Source organism: Nyctereutes procyonoides, unplaced genomic scaffold (genome assembly GCF_905146905.1).
Source record: "Nyctereutes procyonoides isolate TBG_1078 unplaced genomic scaffold, NYPRO_anot_genome, whole genome shotgun sequence".
NCBI lineage: Eukaryota > Metazoa > Chordata > Mammalia > Carnivora > Canidae > Nyctereutes > Nyctereutes procyonoides.
In genome coordinates, this window is record NW_026575030.1 from 7,750,716 (window position 1) to 7,763,929 (window position 13,214).

Consider the following 13,214-nt stretch of genomic DNA (forward strand, 5'->3'; position numbering starts at 1 on the left):
TTCCTCTGGGTATCAGGGTCCGCTTATCAGAGAGTGGGACGCTAACTTGCCTGAAGTGTTTGAGGACCTGGCAGTGCCTGTAGATGGGAGGGAAAACTAACCTAGAAGCCCCTGTAGAAGTTTCTGGAGGGAACGGCACCATTATAAGCCTTGTCTTTCTGAAAGACAGAGTTCTGGGTACAAAGGCAATAATTAGAGCGCATAGGAGAGGGCCAGGGTAGGTTGTTCTGGCTCCTGGCTGACTGGTGGGGTTTCTCTGAAAATTAGGGATGACCAGCTAAGCCAGTGGAATATAGCAGGGAAGGATGAGTGAGTGGAGTTACAGACCTACTCTCCCTCCTAACTTCAGAGACAATGTATATGTCACTACTGGGTCTGTCTGAGGGGCTTGGAGGAATATGCCTATCCCAGCTGCCCCTGCTGAGCTAGGTGTGTCCCTGAGTGTATCAGGACAGAAGTACCTAACTTCTGTGTGAAGATGGAGGGAGTGCTTCTGAGGATGATCAGGCAAGGCTCATAAAAGCCCAGACATTTCCCCGATGGATTCCCCTAGTCCCTGGGATTCCTACATCAGAGCTTATTTTTTGAGTTAAGACTTCAACGATCCTGATAAAATGCAGATGTATGAGCTATGACGGTGACGGATAGGCTGTAATTTAGTTATTCATTAGGTGGACACTTAATGACTTCCAGTTCTAGGTCAGGCCCTATGCTACAAAACTGGAAAGCAGTGGACACTTCTCTCAAGTGTCAAAAGATAATTCTTAAAAAGTTATAAACGTGACTTCCCTTACAAATACAGAATATATATGTGATACAGATTTTATTCAACATACTAATGAATGATTGAAAGAACCAGTAAGGTGATAAAAGTAGTTCCAAGAACACTTGTGGAACTTAGATTGGTATAGTCCATCAAGAAAGGTATGTTTAAAAAGGAAGGAAGGAAGGAAGGAAGGAAGGAAGGAAGGAAGGAAGGAAGGAAGGAACAGATTATCAGAGTAGATAAAAACTGGTTAATGACCATCTTCTTTTGCCAGACAAAAATCTATAGCTGTACATATAATTTCACAGTGTCTAGGCTCTGATCAAATAATATGAAGCACAGGTACATTCTCCCAGAAAATTAATAAACCTTTAGTGGGCTTGTTAAACAATGCCCTGGTACAACTTTGAAGGGCATGGTTTACTTTCCTTTGATTTCAAGATTTTGATAATTTTTTCTTAATTCAAGAAATGTGGACTAACCAGCCTATCACCCCTCAGGTGAGACTGGGACCTAAGTCAGTGGGAAGAGACAGGGGAGAAAGTTTGGGCCTGGGACCAGGAGACATGGTATCAGTCCTGTCACTAAGATGTTGGATGACCTTGGGCAAGTTACATTACATCCTAAACCAGAGTCTTTGTGTTCAATGAAAATGTTGAACTGGGTAGGCTCCACGATTCCTTTTGGGCCTGACGCTTTCTGGATCACAATAGATTATGATGCAAGGTGGTCAGGTAAGTCCCCTCGTCTATAGTGACAGACCAATGGGGAAACACATGGCAGATCTTAGGATAACCAAGGGGAGGTAGTGAGGGTGGGGGAAGGGCAGGGAGAGGGTATACAAGAGCATTCAGTGCAGAGACAGAGCTCCAAAAGACTAAAGGATTTCCAGACTCTCCCTTCGCCCAGCCTCTGCTCCCATCAGTACTCTGGGATGTTTCAGAGTCAAGCGAGGTCAGGTCATGCTGCAACAACAAATTGATAATGAAATCTCAATGGCTTAACCCAAGCAACATTTGTTTCTTGCTCATAGAATTCTGGTGGGCAGTTGTCCTCCATGTCATGACTGAGCAGTTTATACATTTTCTATCCTATAGCTCTACTCTCTTTACATGAGACTTTTCTGAGGCACTTTAGTGGAGTAAGAGAGATGATGGAATGCTCACAACAGCTTTGAACTACGTATAAGTTGTACTCATAGGCCATTAGCCACAACTAGTCTGATGGTGCCAACGAAATAAGGGTGGGGGGTGAGGAGGGGGCTGAGTGGTAAATGCCTCACAGACCTAGGAAGAAGACAAGAGCAGATATTGAGTCCAGACTGGGAAAAGATCTAGCTCCCACAGAGACTGAAGGCCTCTGAAGCATTCCAAAGTACCCCATCCACTGTCTCTGCTTCTAGAACACCTGCTGGAATAAGGAAAACTTCAGCCAAATACCTCCACCCATTCAGTACTCAACATCTGAGGGTTTGTAGAAGCCTCCAAGGCTGGTCCGCAGGTTCAAGGAGAAGAATTTTGATTTATTAGATCAGTGTGTTTGGTCACTCTGGGTGGATCTCTAGACAGCCAAAGCAGGATGCTTGATCCCCCAGGGATACGTGGCCTAGGTTCTGCCTCCATCATTCCAACTTTGTTCTGGAGTAAAGAAAATTCCTCTCAAAAGGGAAATAGCTTTTATTTGCTCCCTCATTCTCCCTTAAGATGTGAGAAACAATGACAGAAGGAAATGTAAATAAAATTAAATATCCTTATAATCTTGCAGCCCATTGACAAATACTTGAGACAGATTACAACATTCTCCCAGGAAACTTCCACTGGTCTTAACGTTAATACTTTGCTAGAGAGAAAAACAACCTTCGCTTGACAATAGCCAGGCCGCCAGGATCCTGTGAGTCTTCTTTAACATATGAAAGTCCTTTTGGAACTTCTCTTATCTTTACTTCCTCCAACACCCCCAAAGTACAGAATCAGTGGCTCCTTACAATTCCTGGGCAGCAGGCAGCAGGCAGCAAGAAGCAGTAGCAGCTCTTTCTGCCCACCAGTTCTCTCTCCTTGCTTTAATAAAACTACCTTTTTGTACAGAAGATGTCTTCAGAATTCTTTCTTGGCCGTTGGCTCCGGACTGCACCACCATCAACAACTACTCCAAAAAACACATCATCTTATACATAACCCCTGACTTTTTCAGAGCTTAGATACTTGTCCTACAAAATTACAAGTTCCTTGGGTCGGGGAATGACGTTTTAAGTTTTTCTGTGCCTAACACTCCAGACTGAGCAAATGCTTGAGGATGGTGTTGTTTGTTGACTCATGTATGTTTGACCAGAACACTATAGGATATTGATTAGCAACCAGGGCTCTTACATCCTGGATACTGATCAGAGCTGTGAGGAGGGGGACTTGCAGACCCCAGATTAGCCCTTCCTCAAATACCTGGCTCACTATTTATTTCTCTTTCAGTGGCTTTCTCTCTCAACTTGTTCCAAAAAATATTTGAGTCTTCACAGAAATACTCGGATAATTTAACAAGATTTAAAAATTAACAAGATGAGGAAATCTGACGATCATTCTAGAAGGAACCCTGGCCGGCAGGGCCACTGGAAGGGAGCTTCATTCCTGTGGCTGCTGACAGTCTTTCCTCTGCTCTGGATTCCAGATGAGGATGTTTGGGAGTTGGTTCTTGTGCCTCTGTGGAAATAGCAGCCGGTGTGGGTGGGACATGTGCCAGGTGTGCTGCAACCATGCACTGGAGCATGGAAATGGCTGCAGTTCTTGAGGTGTGAAAGAACTGGTGTCATTTTCTTGATGGCAACAGATTTAAAAGGTGCAGTTGTTCCTCGAATTGCATTGCCAACCACATCATGATGGGATTTGGAGTTCAAATGCCAGCCATGACACTCAATTCCTGTATGGCCTTGCTAAGTTATATCACCTCTCTGAACCTCAGTTTTTTGGTCTGTAAAATGGGGATAAGGACAGTTATCTTACAGAGTTTTGTAAAGAATTTATAACAATCTCTTGATGATGTGCCTGGCTAATTTCTCTCATCAATTTGGAAACTACAAAAAATTGAAGCTATGCATTTCCTGTCAGACAGCCCTTGTTACTTCTCTGCCTGCCTTACTGCCTCCTCCCTGGCTAGACTAGAAGCCCCCTGAGGCCAGGGACCGAGTGGGATGCTCCCCACCTCTCTCACTGGAGATGATGGGTGTTTGTTGAATGAGAGCTGAGGCACTGGGGAGACCAAAGGGAGAAGTCTCCCAGAAGTTCCAGGGGCTGCTATGCAAATTATTTAGAAATAGTGACCATATGATTAATCATCAAAACCAGGACACTTTTAATAGTAAAGGGGGATGCTACTAATAATCACACTGGAACAACGGGCATAAACCAGACTCTCCTCTCTACAAGCCTTGTGAAGTACACTTGTCACCTCCTCAGACTAAGTCTGCTAAGGTCTGGGAGGGGGTGGTTAGTCGCCACAGGGGTAGGACTCAGCGAGGCTATCACCAAGGTCTTGACAGACACAATCAAGAAGCTCCCAGACCCAGCACCTGCTGAGGGAGGCACATTTCTTGCCTTCATGGAACCTCAGTCTGATAGGGGAGATGATGACCTTGAGCTTAATGAGTCCCTAGTCTAATGGGGGCAACACTGACCTTTGCTTTGGGGAGTTTACACCTGTCCTGAGTCTGCACAGACCCTGAAAGACCTTCTATCCTGTAAGCCCCTTCCCCAGGTATAACCACTGGAATCCGTTTCTTATGTGTCTTTCTCTAAGTAGGCATTGCAAATACAAGATGACCCAGTTCTATACTTTTTTTTTGGGGGGGGGTAGAATCTCCTGCAGTGTGGTAGGCCGCTGGCCCTGAGCACTCCTGCTGGTGTCCATTGAGATTGGCCAGCCCCACAAAGTCCTGCCACCCTTGTCACTGTGCTCAAAGACCACCAATGCCTTCAGAATCAAGATTCTACCCCCTGGCTTTTTGTCTTAAACCCAAGCATTTCTCAGTGTCCAAGTCTGGTCTACTGGTGCCTCCATAGCTCCTTGTGGTCCTGCGGGTGCTTTCTCCACAGCACACTGGGATCTGTGGGATCTGAGGACTGCTCTCAGGTTTACCTACTTTTCAGATGGGGCCCCTGGTCACTCCCAAGTCAGGGGGGACGTGACGTATGCTAAAGCCTTGTCATCTTCATAGCCCTATCCCGGAAAAGCAGATCAAGAGACCCAAGATGATCGGACTCCCCCATCTTATCTTCATGCTCTCTGGATGGGGAGCCAGACTAGCTCCTCTGAATACTCACTCTACCCAGCTACTTCCCTCTCTTCTCCAGTGCCTCCTTGCTGACTGCTTTTGCACTAGGCAAGTGTCACCCCGCAGTCATTCATTATATGTCATTTTATTGTCTTTCATTTTGTGGCCTATCCCCCCAACCCTGGTTCCGGAAATAGGAAAATCCAGCTCTGAGAATTGTGACAAATCCCTTTTCTATTTTAGGAGATGGTGAACTTTCAAGATCATGGCTTCTCTCTGAACCTTATTAAGGTCCAGAAATCAAAGCTGAAAAATGACTTCTGTTCTCTAGGCTGCATCAGCCTTCCCTACCCCGAGGCAGTATGAGCACCTCTCACAAGCCTGGGTCTCCAGGCCTCACCTTAATGGCCCAGGCACAGAGAAGGAAAAAAGGAAAATTAAAAAAATAAATAAATAAATAACAAGCAGGAAAACAAATACACTGGGTGATATTTCAAAATCATTATTATGCTACAGTAGGCTCCACTGTAGAAATGGATCATAATTTATTTAACTGGTTCCCTAATGAGGGATGTTCAGGTTCTTTTCAGGCTTTTGCTTACAAATACTTTCTGTGACTATCCTTGTACATATGTGCAAGAATATCTGTAAAATAAATATTAGAAGTGGAATTACTGAGTCAAAACAGAGCTATCTTGACGGACAGTGCCAATTTGCTCCTCAGAGAAAGTGCAATGATTTACACTCCAGTCAATTTTGCGTGAGAGTGACAATAATGACAGTACTTTTGACAATAATGTTTTGTCAGATTTATTGATGTTTTCCAATCTGCCACTTAAAAAATGGAAATCTGACTTGCATTGTCATTTATGACTCATTTTGCACCCTTTAAAATGCTTGTTCATGTGCTTCTTCCATTTGTCTCTTAGGATTTTTTAATTTATTTGTAGACTCTTTACATATTCAGGAAATTAGCTCTTTGTGAAATGTGTTTTAAATATTTTTTTCTTGGCTTTATCCTTTTATTTTATTTTTATTTTTTAAAAAGATTTTATTTATCCATACATGAGAGACAGAGAGAGAGAGAGAAAGAGAGGCAGAGACACAGGCAGAGGGAGAAGCAGGCTCCATGCTGGGAACCTGACATGGGACTCTCCAGGATCACTCCCTAGACTGAAGGCGGTGCTAAACCACTGAGCCACCCCAGCTGCCCTTGCCTCTATCCTTTTAAGATGAAAAAAAATTTTTTATGGTATGTCTCCCCCTATAGCTAATTATAACTTTGATATGGTGAAACTGCCCCTGTGCTTTGGTTTTGCTTGGAAAGTTTTTCACTATTTAAAGAATGTTAAAAGTATACTACAACAGATCAGTCTTCCTTCTGGGACTGTCAGTTTTTAAAATAGTTTTTACACTTACATCTTTGATTTATCAGCATTTAGTTTTTTATTTTATTTATTTATTTATTTTTTAAGATTTTATTTATTGAGGCACAGAGAGAGAGAGAGAGAGGCAGAGACACAACACAAGCAGAGGGAGAAGCAGGCTCCATGCAGGGAGCTTGATGTGGGACTCGATCCCAGGTATCTGGAATCAGGCCCTGAGCCAAAGGCAGATGCTCAACTGCTGAGCCACCCAGGTGTCCGAACCTATTTTTTTTTTCTTATCTGAAATATACTCCTTTTTGGGACGCCTGGTTGGTTCAGTGGTTGGGCATCTGCTTTTGGTTCAGGGCATGATCCCTGTCTTGGGATCAAGTGCTGCATCCGGCTGCCTGCGAGGAACCTGCTTCTCCCTCTAGCTGTCTCTCTGCCTCTCTCTCTGTGTCTCTCATGAATAAATAAATAAATAAAATCTTAAAAAAAGAAAGAAAGAAAAGAAATATACCCCCCTTTTTTTTTAAAGATTTTATTTATTTATTCATGAAAGACACACACAGAGAGAGAAAGAGAGGCAGAGACACAGGCAGAGGGAGAAGCAGGCCCCATGCTGGGAGTCTGAGGTGGGACTTGATCCCAGGTCTCCAGGATCACACCCCGGGGCCAAAGGCAGGCACCAAACCACTGAGCCACCCAGGGATCCCCTAAATATACCCCTTTTTGTACCCTGAATTTCAAGGTACATTTTCAGTATTTGTGGACTCTTTTCTCTTCCACAGCTATTGCTTAGTCATAGGGAGACAAGAACAAACTCAATTATTACACTTTCATGATACTTTGTGATAAAGATGAGTCCTCCCTTGTAACTCTTAATTTTCATTTTTCTGGCAACTCTTGCCTCTTTATTTTGCACATAAACTTTAGAAACAACTTGTCTTAATTTCCCATGCTTAAGAAAAATCCTGTTCGTATTTTTATTGAGCTTGCATCAGATTTATAGATTCATTTAGGGACAATTGAACATTGTCATAACATTGAATTTCTTATCCAAGGCATTTATTCAAGTCTCCTAAAAATATACTTCAGTAGAATTTGAAAGTATTTTTCACATAAAGCCTTAATATTTTTTAAAAATATTTATTCCTAAGCATTTCATCCTTTTGTTTGCCATATGCATATTTTCCTATGTTTATTATATTTTCTAACTGATAGTAGTTTATATAAGGAAAACTATGATTGCATGTTAATTTTGCCATCAGCCACTTTAGTGTCTTTATTATTTTGTTTGATTGTTTTGAGTTTTCCCGATATATAATCATAAATCTGCAAATAATAGTAATTTCTATGGAAAATTTTAATTTTTTTCAGATATAGGACATTACCCAAACCGTCTTGTCCCCATCCCTAAATCCTTCTGTAATGGACACTGATGTTGCCTCAACATGCCCTTTTTTTCTAAAAGTTACCTCAATTTATACTTCACCTTCCCTAGCTGGTGTGCACAATCCATGTGCATTTAGGGAAGTGGTTGTCCCTTGCCTCTGGTGGTAAAGCATGTGGCTCATACTTACAATAATCATAATTGCTTCCTAACTGCTGTCTACTGCTGTACACTCAGAGTTAGATATGTGGACCAATTTGGGATTTGATAGGGGCTTCTAGCCAGCAATCCCCCTTTCTCACTGAGCTCTGAAGAGGTGTAGGAAATCTTCATGTGAGCCAAGAAGCATGCAAATCAGGAAGCATCTGACAGCAGAGAATCTGACCTTGGTGGCATCACTGAGCTGCTGAACTAAACCAAACTGGTAACCTACCTAACTTTAAGCTTGCAGTTGATAAACCAACAATTACTCCTATTGATTAAGTCAGTTAAAGATGTTATTCTGATACTCCCAACTGAACACATTGTAGTCTACACACAACCATCAACAATCACTCAAGCTCATTGAGCTAAAAAGTAAGTTGTCTTGGCTGTGAGATCAAGATCACTTGAAAGGGCCATAGGCTTCTCAGTTTCTCCAAATGTATTATAGACTTTAATTCAAGATCTTAAAGCTATAAAATTTCTGGAAGAAAACAGGAGAAGATCTTTGTGACCCTAGGTTTGGCAAAAATTTCTTAGACATGATGCACTAGCACTATCTATAAGAGAAAAAAAATATATATATAGATTGGCCTTGGTCAAAACTAAAATTTGTGCTCATCAAAAGACACTCTCAAGAAACTGAAAAGTCGTAGGCTAGAAAAAGAAAAAAATTGGACATCAAGTATCTGATAAAGGACTTGTATCCAGAGTATAAAAGAACTCTCAAAACTCAATAATAAAATAAGCAAAAGATTTGAACAAGCATTTTGTTAAATTGCAAACCTAGCACTGTCTTGATTGCTGTAACTTTAAGATTAAGATGAGTCAAAGTCAGATAGTGTAAATCTTCCAACTCTGTTTCTTTCTTCAAGCATTTTTACCTAATTAAGGTCTTTTATATTTCCATATACATTTTAGAATCAGCTTATCAATTTTGACTGAGATTGTACTGAATCAATAGACCAAAAGAATTTAAGAAGAAATTTCTTTAAATTTAAGAAGATACAGGGCAGCCCAGATGGCTCAGTGGTTTAGCACCACCTTTGGCCCAGGGCATGATCCTGGGGACCCGGGTTCAAGTCCTACATCAGGCTCCCTGCATGGAGCCTGCTTCTCCCTCTGCCTGTGTCTCTGCCTCTGTGTGTGTGTGTCTCTCATGAATGAATTTTTTTAAAAAGTATAGGTTTTACTCTATAAGTCTTACACAACTGTCAGATAATGCTGTTACCCTTTGTATAATTTATTTTTTAAAGGTTTTATATATTTTTTCACCCAGGTATTCCTTCTCATTGTATAATTTAAAAATTTGAGTTCCTGATTGTTAGTTTCCAGCATACAAAAATGTGATTTCATCTTTATCTTATAATCTGCACCCTTGCTAAATTCATTTTTTAGTTCTTTTTTTTTGTATATTTTTTATTGGCGTTCGATTTGCCAACATATAGCATAACACACAGTGCTCATCCTGTCAAGTGCCCCCCTCAGTACCCATCACCCAGTCACCCCATCCCCCCACCACCACCTTTTCCACTACCCCTTGTTCGTTTCCCAGAGTTAGGTGTCTCTCACGTTTTGTCACCCTCTCTGATTTTTCCCACTCATTTTCTCTCCTTTCCCCTTTATTTCCTTTCACCATTTTTTATATTCCCCAAATGAATGAGACCATATAATGTTTGTCATTCTCCGATTGACTTACTTCACTCAGCATATTACCCTCCAGTTCTATCCACATTGAAGCAAATGGTGAGTATTTGTTGTTTTTAATGCTGAGTAATATTCCATTGTATATATAGGCCACAGCTTCTTTATCCATTCATCTGTTGATGGAAGGCTCCTTCCACAGTTTGGCTATTTTGGACTTTGCTGCTATAAACATTTGGGTGCAGGTGACCCAGCATTTCACTGCATCTGTATCTTTGGGGTAAATCCCCAGCAGTGCAATTGCTGGGTAATAGGGTAGCTCTATTTTTTAACTCTTTGAGGATCCTCCACACAGTTTTCCAGAGTGGCTGCACCAGTTCACATTCCCACCAAAGTGTGAGAGGGTTCCCCTTTCTCCACATCCTCTCCAACATTTGTTGTTTCCTGTCTTGTTAATTTTCCCCCTTCTCACTGGTGTGAGGTGGTATCTCATTGTGGTTTTGATTTGTATTTCCCTGATGGCCAGTGATGCTGAGCATTTTCTCATGTGCTTGTTGGCTGTGTCTATGTCTTCTTTGGTGAAATTTCTGTTCATGTCTTTTGCCCATTTCATGATTGGATTGTTTATTTCTTGGGTGTTGAGTTTAATAAGTTCTTTATAGATCTTGAATACTTGCTCTTTATCTGATAGGTCATTTGCAAATATCCTCTCCCATTCTGTAGGTTGTCATTTAGTTTTGTCAACTGTTTATTTTGCTGTGCAGAAGCTTTTTATCTTGATGAAGTCCCAATAATTCATTTTTGCTTTTGTTTCCCTTGGCTTCATAGATGTATCTTTCAAGAAGTTGCTGAGGCCAAGTTCAAAAAAGGGTGTTGCCTGTGTTCTCCTCTAGGATTCTGATGAATTCATGTCCCACATTTAGATCTTTCATCCATTTTGAGTTTATCTTTGTGTATGATGTAAGAGAATGGTCTAGTTTCATTCTTCTGCACGTGGCTTTCCAATTTTCTCAGCACCATTTATTGAAGAGACTGTCCTTTTTCCAGTGGATAGTCTTTCCTGCTTTGTAAAATATTATATGACCATAGAGTTGAGGGCCCATTTCTGGGTTCTCTATTATGTTCCATTGATCTATGTGTCTGTTTTTGTGCCAGTACCATACTGATGATCACAGCTTTGCAGTACAACTTGAAATCCAGCATTGTGATGCCCCCGGGTCTGGTTTTCTTTTTAAATTTGGGGTCTTTTCTGATTCCACACAAATCTTAAGATGATTTGTTCCAACTCTCTGAAGAAAGTCCATGGTATTTTGATAGGGATTGCATTGAATGTGTAAATTGCCCTGGATAACATAGACATTTTCACAATATTAATTCTTCCAATCCATGAGCATGGAATATTTTTCCATCTCTTTGTGTTTTCCTCAATTTCTTTCAGAAGTGTTCTGTAGTCTTTAGGGTATAGATCCTTTACCTCTTTGGTTAGGTTTATTCCTAGCTATCTTATGCTTTTGGGTGCAATTGTAAATGGGATTGAGTCCTTAATTTCTCTTTCTTCAATTTCATTGTTAGTGTATAGAAATGCCATTGATGGGACACCGAGCGGGAGGCGGCGGAGGCGGCTGTGGTGGCACCGACACAAGGCAGGAAAGGGCAGGCCGGGCAAGCAGGCGGACCCGGCCGACCAGACAGCCAGCCGGCAACAACGAGCTAACCTAGCAACCTACCGCTTACATCTCTAACCAACCGCCCCCCAAGTCAAGTCAGGTTCTGCCGGGCCCCGGCCTGCGCGCTGCAGCCGTGATGGCAGCCCCGGGAGGCGCACTGGCGTCCGTTTCCTTCGATTCTCTGGATTTGAAGATGCCTGCACAGTCAGCGCCGAAAGTTGTGCTAAAAAGCACCACCAAGATGTCTCTAAATGAGCGCTTTACTAATATGCTGGAGAACAAACAGCCGATGCCAGGAATACTCGGGCTTCGATGCAGCAACAGCAGCAGCTAGCCAGTGCCAGAAACAGAAGACTGGCCCAGCAGATGGAGAATAGACCCTCTGTCCAGGCAGCATTGAAACTTAAGCAGAGCTTAAGGCAGCGCCTGGGTAAGAGTAACATCCAGGCACGGTTAGGCCGACCCATAGGGACCCTGGCCAGGGGAGCAATCGGAGGACGAGGCCTGCCCATAATCCAGAGAGGCTTACCCCGAGGAGGACTGCATGGGGGACGTGCCACCAGAACCCTGCTTAGGGGCGGGATGTCGCTCCGAGGTCAAAACCTGCTCCGAGGTGGACGAGCCGTAGCTCCCCGAATGGGCTTAAGAAGAGGTGGTGTTCGAGGTTGTGGAGGTCCTGGGAGAGGGGGCCTAGGGCGTGGAGCTATGGGTCGTGGCGGAATCGGTGGTAGAGGTCGGGGTATGATAGGTCGGGGAAGAGGGGGCTTTGGAGGCCGAGGCGGAGGCCGTGGACGAGGGAGAGGTGCCCTCACTCGCCCTGTGCTGACCAAGGAGCAGCTGGACAACCAGTTGGATGCATACATGTCGAAAACAAAAGGACACCTGGATGCCGAGTTGGATGCCTACATGGCACAAACAGATCCAGAAACCAATGATTGAAACCTGTCCACCCTACTGTGAGAGACTCTTATTCAAAGTCACCACATCTGTAAATAACCTTGAGATAACAGATGGAGAAGAAACCTGATCGATGCTGGAAGGACCTATCACAATAGGCTATGGACTTATTTGCCACCAGTTTGTGCATTTAGTGTGTTCCTTTTACTTTTTTTGATACTGTGTTGTATGAAACCTTTCTTTCCTCTGACTTGGGTTTTGTTTTGTGTTTGGGGTTTTTTTCCCCAATCGCTCTGACTTCTCTTTAAACATGAATGTGGTGGCCTTGTGGCTAGAACACACTCTTCCCACCTCTGCCTCCCTTCACCTGTCATATGCTCTGATATTCTGACATTCCTCTCGTCATTTCTGTGTCCCCGTGGATAAAGCCCCAGAAAGAGAAAAAAAAAGAAAGAAAGAAAGAAGAAAGAAAGAAAGAAAGAAAGAAAGAAAGAAAGAAAGAAAGAAAGAAAGAAAGAAATGCCATTGATTTCTGGGCATTGATTTTGTATCCTGCCATGCTGCTGAATCTCTGTATGAGTTCTAGCAATCTTGGGGTGGAGTCTTTTGGGTTTTCTATGTATAGTATCATGTCATCTGCAAAGAGGGAGAGTTTGACTTCTTCTTCACCAATCTGAATGCCTTTTACTTCTTTTTGTTGCCTGATTGCTGAGGCTAGGACTTCTAGTACTATGCTGAATAGTAGTGGTGAGAGTGGACACCCCTGTCGTGTTCCTGATCTTAGGGGAAAGGCTCCCATGTTTCCCCATTGAGAATGATATTTGCTGTGGGCTTTCCAGATATGGCTTTTAAGATGCAGAGGAAGGTTCCCTCTATCCCTACACTCTGAAGAATTTTAATCAGGAATGGATGCTGTGTTTTGTCAAATGCTTTCTCTGCATCTATTGAGAGGATCATAGGTTCTTGTTTTTTCTCTTGTTGATATGATCTATCACGTTGACTGCTTTTCGAGTGTTGAACC

General features: G+C 42.6%; 1 protein-coding gene across 1 annotated transcript; it reads left to right on the forward strand.

Moving 5' to 3' along the window:
* The first annotated feature begins 11,444 nt into the window (after positions 1–11,444).
* LOC129503848 (chromatin target of PRMT1 protein-like) lies at positions 11,445–12,543 on the forward strand. Its single transcript, XM_055316295.1, is given in 2 exon segments — positions 11,445–11,589; positions 11,592–12,543. Coding segments are annotated over 2 exon segments (744 nt in total). The 5' UTR covers positions 11,445–11,489; the 3' UTR covers positions 12,236–12,543.
* Positions 12,544–13,214: the final 671 nt, after the last annotated feature.